A 5,075-nucleotide genomic window follows, 5' to 3' on the forward strand; every position below is an offset into this window, starting at 1 on the left:
CGAGCGCCTCGTAGTAGCCCTCGAGGAGCTTCGCGATGGAGCTCGACTTGATGGTGTCGTAGGGCGCCTCGTTGTCGAGGCGCACGAAGCCGTCCTCCTTGGTCTCCGCGGCGGCGAAGTGCTTCTTGACGAACTTCCAGGCCGGCGGCGCGACGATGACCTCGCCGGAGACGCCGTGGTGCTCCGCGGCGAAGGCCTGGACGAGGGGCTCGCCGACGGCGACGTACTCGACGCGCCCGCAGGCGCCGCCGATGTGGAGGACCGTGACCTCGCCGACGCCGATGCCGATCTTCACGGAGAGCTCGACGCCCTCCTCGAGCTTCGACCGATCCAGGTTCCGCTGGATCTGGATCGCGGCCTGGGCCGCGCGCTGGCACCGGATCTCCATGCTGTCCTCGCTGTCGGGCCAGAGGACGATCATGGCGTCGCCGGCGAACTTGATGATGTCGCCGCCGCCGCCGGAGATGATCTTGTTCATCTGCGCGAAGTACGAGTTGAGGTGCTTCTTGAGGCCCTCGGCGCCGCGGCCGCTGAGCGCCATGGCCTCGCTGAGCTTCGTGAAGCCGGACACGTCGCAGAAGACGCAGACGGTCACGTAGGTCTGCGTGTTCGGCAGCTTCTCGGTCTGGTCCTCGAGGCAGTGCTTGACGATGATGGACGGCACGTAGCTCGCCAGCGTGTTGAGGTAGCGCATGGTTCGGTGGCGCCCACCGCGCCGCTCGCCGAGGCCCCGGCGACGGACGCGTACGGCCCCCGGGCGGCGCGGCCGGGCGCGCGAGGGCGATGGGCCACCGCTCCCTGTTCCTCCAGTCCCCGCTTGCGAGACGGGCTGCCTCTTTAAGATTCTTTTACGTTTCGCCCCAACTTGCACTTTTTCTCGAGCTCACCAGGCGCACCTCCAGTCCTCGTCGAGCGTGAGGCCGTGGAACCAGTGCGTGTTCGGGTAGGCCTTCTGGAGCTGGACGCGGAGCTCGCCGTCCGTGAGCGTCCAGATCGTCTCGTCGACGTGGACGACGCCGTTGAGCTTCCCGTCGAGGTACCTGCGCGCGGCGCGTCCTCCGTTTCGGAAGCTCCGTGTCGCGACGCCGAAGCACCGCACGGCGGCCGGCCCCGGAGGCCCACGGTGATCGTCTTCGCCGCGACCCTGACGTCGAGGTCGCGGGACTTCGTGCCCGCGGGCGGGACGAAGATGAAGTCGATGCTGTCGTAGAACTTCTCGTAGAGGTAGGCCTCGACGACGTCGCCGACGTCGACGGGCACGGGGCCCGTGCCCATGGTCAGGGGCTGCGTGCTCGCGATCTTCCGCGCGGTCCGCTTCCGCGTCTCCGCGGCGTCGCGCTCCTTCTCCTTGTGGACGGCCTGCTGGGCCTTGGCCTTGGCCGCGTACCTGGGACGATGCCTTCGCGGCGCCGCTAGTTCTCCCCAGGAATTTCGATCGCGCGGGAGGACGCGCGCGGCTTTCTCCGCCTCGATGCGCTCGCGGTCCTTCTTCGACCGGCGCTTCTTGAGCTCCTCCTCCCGGGCCCGCTCCTCGTCGATCTCCATGCGCCGCCGCGTCTCCTTGGGCAGGCCCGGGTCCGTCTTCATGAGGTTCATGAGGTCGTCGTTGGCCTTGGCCAGCCCTTTCAAATCGATGTCGTCGAAACCGCCGGACGCGAGCGCCTCCTCCTCCTCCGGGGTCGGGGGCGGGCACGATTTGTCGCGCGTCGGCGGGATGAGCAGCGCGGCCATGCTTGGTGCGCGCGGCGGCCGTGTCGGGGCTCTCCCACCTCGCGTTTGAGGGCTGCTTGCAGTGGTTCAAGGTAGATGGTGCTGGCGTGACGCTCTGGCGGGGCCTCTCTCAAAATGGCCGAGCATTTGGCGCCCGACCCGCCCTACGAGGCCAGCGAGGGCGGTGCAGAACTCTACGACCCCGCCTTCCTCCAGGCGTGGCTTGCGCTCGAAGGATTGGTCAATGAGAGGCTGGTGCGCAACGTGCGCGACAATGCCTCGACACTGTACGATCTCAAGGCCGCGGCGCCGGAGGACATCCTCGAGCTCTGCGAGGGCGTGAAGGGCCTCCCCGCGGCCCGGTTCCAACGAGCTGTGGCTGCGCTGCGCGGCGACGCGACCGGGACCGCCGCGGCGCGCGCGCCCGCGGACGGCGCCGCCGCTTCCGCCGCTTCCGCGCCGCCGGCGCCCGCGACCGCGCCGGCGCCCACGCCCGCGCCCGCGTCCGCGACCGCACCTGCGACTACGGACTCCGCCGCTTCCGCGCCGGCGCCGCCGCCCGCGCCCGCGAGTGAAAAGATGCCCCAAAGAACGGCCGAAAGAATGGCTATGATGCGCGCGGCAAAGGCGGTGAAGCAGGCGCAAAGACTCCTCGCGCCCGAGGACGCCGCCGCCGCTTCCGCGCCGCCGCCCGCGCCGTCGGAGACGCCGGCGCGGTCCCGTCGCGTCGTGAAGCCGCCGCAGACCTACTCGCCGGCGACGGCGACGGCGGCGCCGAAGCGCAAGCCGCGCGCCGCGCCGACGCCGGCGGCGAAGGCGCCCGCGGCGAAGGCGAAGGCGGCGAAATCGCTCGCCCCCGCGCCCGACTCGCTCGCGGCGCTGGAGCTGCGGCTGCTCGGCGAGGCCGGCGACTTCGTCGAGAAGCGCGGCTGGCCCCGGGGCAAGCTGGAGGGCTGGCGCTGCGTCGCCGTGCCGCGAATCGCCAATCCGAGCGCCTGGGACCCCTACTGGATCTCGCCCCACGGCGAGGTCGCGCGGTCCTCCAAGTACGTGCTCGCGCTCGTCGCCGAGTACGTCCAGTGCTGCGCCTGCGACGCGCTCCGGCGGCTGCCGGGCCCGCTGAGCGGGCTGGACGCGCCGGAGTCGCTCTGCAAGACCTGGCGGTGCCGCGACAACACGTGGGACGAGGCCGTGGCCTACTGCGAGGCGGCCGAGGAGGACCGCAACGGCGAGATCAAGCCGCTGAGCGGCCGCGTCAAGGAGACGCTCAAGGCGCTGCGCGCCGAGGCGGCCGACGCGCCGGAAATTCCGGCGAAGGGCTACGCGCGGCGCGAGCCGCCGCGGAAGCGCGAGCCGGCCAAGGGCGGCGGCGTCAGCGACCGCCGGGGCCTCGAGGCGCGCATGGCCGCCGACGGCTGGACCGTCGTCGAGAAGCCGCGCGAGGGCGTCGCGCACGTCGACAAGTACTACCTCCCGCCGGGCGGCGGCCGGCAGCGCCGCTCCGTCGTCGAGGTCGCGCGCGCGGCGTATCCGGAGTTCCTCCTCGAGGCGCCCGAGACGCCGGCGGCGCCGCCGCCGCCGCCGAAGCGGCGCAAGGCCGCGCCGAAGGCTCCCGCGCCGCCGCCGCCGCCGCCGCCGCCGAAGGCGCCCGCGCCGCCGCCGCCGACGGCCCCCTGCTCCGTCTGCTACGCCGACGGCGCGCCCGTGCTGCCCTGCGGCCACGCGTCCTGCGGCAAATGCCTGGCGGCCTGGGCGCGGCACCTGGTACAGAGCGGCGCGACGCGGTCGACGCGCCGCGGCAGCGGCGCCACCTGCCCGCTCTGCCGCAAGTTCCACGTCGTCGAGCCGTAGGCTGCTGCTGTTGTTCCCGTGTAGTAACTAGTGTGCTGGAAGCGGTCTACGAACTGCCGCAGCGGCTGCGTTGGAAGTCTCGTGCGGAGCTCGCGGTCCTTAGCCGTAGAGGGGCGGACGCGCGCGCTACGCCGCGCGGCGCCTCGACGGGCGGCGCGCGGCCGGCCTTGGGGCGGGTGCCCCTACATCGCGGGGAACTCCTCGTGGAGCTCCGTGGCGATCTTCTGGAGGTGGTTGAGGACCTCGACGGTGCCGTCCCAGATGGTCGTCTCGTGGTAGGTGACGCCGTACTCCTTGCAGAACTTCTGGACGAGCTTGTTCGTCGCCGCGAGGTTGTGGCGGGGCACGGTGGGGAAGAGGTGGTGCTCGACCTGGTAGTCGAGGCCGCCGCAGAACCAGTGGACGAAGCCGAAGCGGTCCTGCTTCACGTTGCGCGTCGTCGTCACCTGGAGCTTCCAGTAGTCCGGGCGGTGCGCGGCGTCGTAGACGGCCATGCCGTTGTGGCCGAGGCCGAAGACGAGCGCGAGGGACAGGCCGCAGGAGACGTTGGAGACGGCGACGAACCAGACCGCGTCGAAGACGGACGGGCAACTGAAGGCGATGGCGAAGTACCACGCGTAGTGCGCGACGAGCGACGCGCGCTCGACGTTCTCGTAGGGCAGGGGCTTGAGCTTGTCCGTGCCGGCGATGTAGCGGCCCGAGTACTTGTTGGGCTTGAAGGCGTACTCGATGGACTGCTGGAGCCACGAGAGCCGCGCGACGGACAGCAGGGGGAAGTAGGTGAAGGCCTGGTGCTTGACGCACCACTGGGCCATGGGCGTCGTCGCCTTCTTGAGCATGGACCGCGACCAGGCCAGCAGCGGCATGGTGTCGATGTCCGGGTCGCCGTTCTGCGCGCCGTCGTGGTCGCCGTGGACGTTCGGCACGCTGTGGTGCGTGTTGTGCTTGTTCATCCACCAGCCCACGGAGAAGCCCTGGGCCAGGTTGCCCCAGACGTAGCCGATGAAGCGGCCGAGCGTGCGGTCCTGGAAGACCTGGTGGTGGCAGACCTCGTGGCAGAGCCAGCCGCACTGCTGGAAGAAGATGCCGAGGAGGACCGCGCCCGCGGTGCGCACGGCGAAGTGCGCCGCCGTGTTCTCCGAGAAGGCGCCGACGAGGAAGGCGGCGAGGACGGCGAGGAGGAACGTCGAGCCCATCTTGTAGACGTAGAAGAGGAAGTTCGACTTGAAGAGGCCCTGGTTCTTCATCTCGAGGCGGAGCCGGCGGTAGCCCTTCTCGAACTCGAGCTGCTCCTCGCCCTTGGGGCGCTCGTCGCTCCACTTCTTGCGGTCCTCCTCCTTGAGCTTGCCGATGAGGAACGGCGCGAGGTGCTTCGACGTGCCCGCCGCGTGGAACAGCGCGAACGTGTCCGTCGCGTCGTCGCCCGCGGACGTGAAGATGACCTAAGGTGAGGAGCGGGGTACGAATGGGTGTGCGGCGTCGCGGCGGGCGCCGCGCGGTCTCTCGGGGGGGCG

General features: G+C 70.8%; 1 protein-coding gene across 1 annotated transcript in view; it reads right to left on the reverse strand.

Moving 5' to 3' along the window:
* Positions 1-3,743: 3,743 nt before the first annotated feature.
* AURANDRAFT_28278 (hypothetical protein) overlaps positions 3,744-5,075 on the reverse strand; it is a gene marked incomplete at both ends in the record, with an annotated part of 1,649 nt that continues 317 nt past the window's right edge. Inside the window, one exon of the mRNA XM_009040070.1 lies at positions 3,744-5,003. Coding sequence (XP_009038318.1) covers positions 3,744-5,003 — 1,260 coding nt within the window. The remainder of the gene's footprint in view (positions 5,004-5,075) is intronic.

This window comes from Aureococcus anophagefferens, assembly GCF_000186865.1.
Source record: "Aureococcus anophagefferens unplaced genomic scaffold AURANscaffold_13, whole genome shotgun sequence".
Taxonomy (NCBI): Eukaryota; class Pelagophyceae; order Pelagomonadales; family Pelagomonadaceae; genus Aureococcus; species Aureococcus anophagefferens.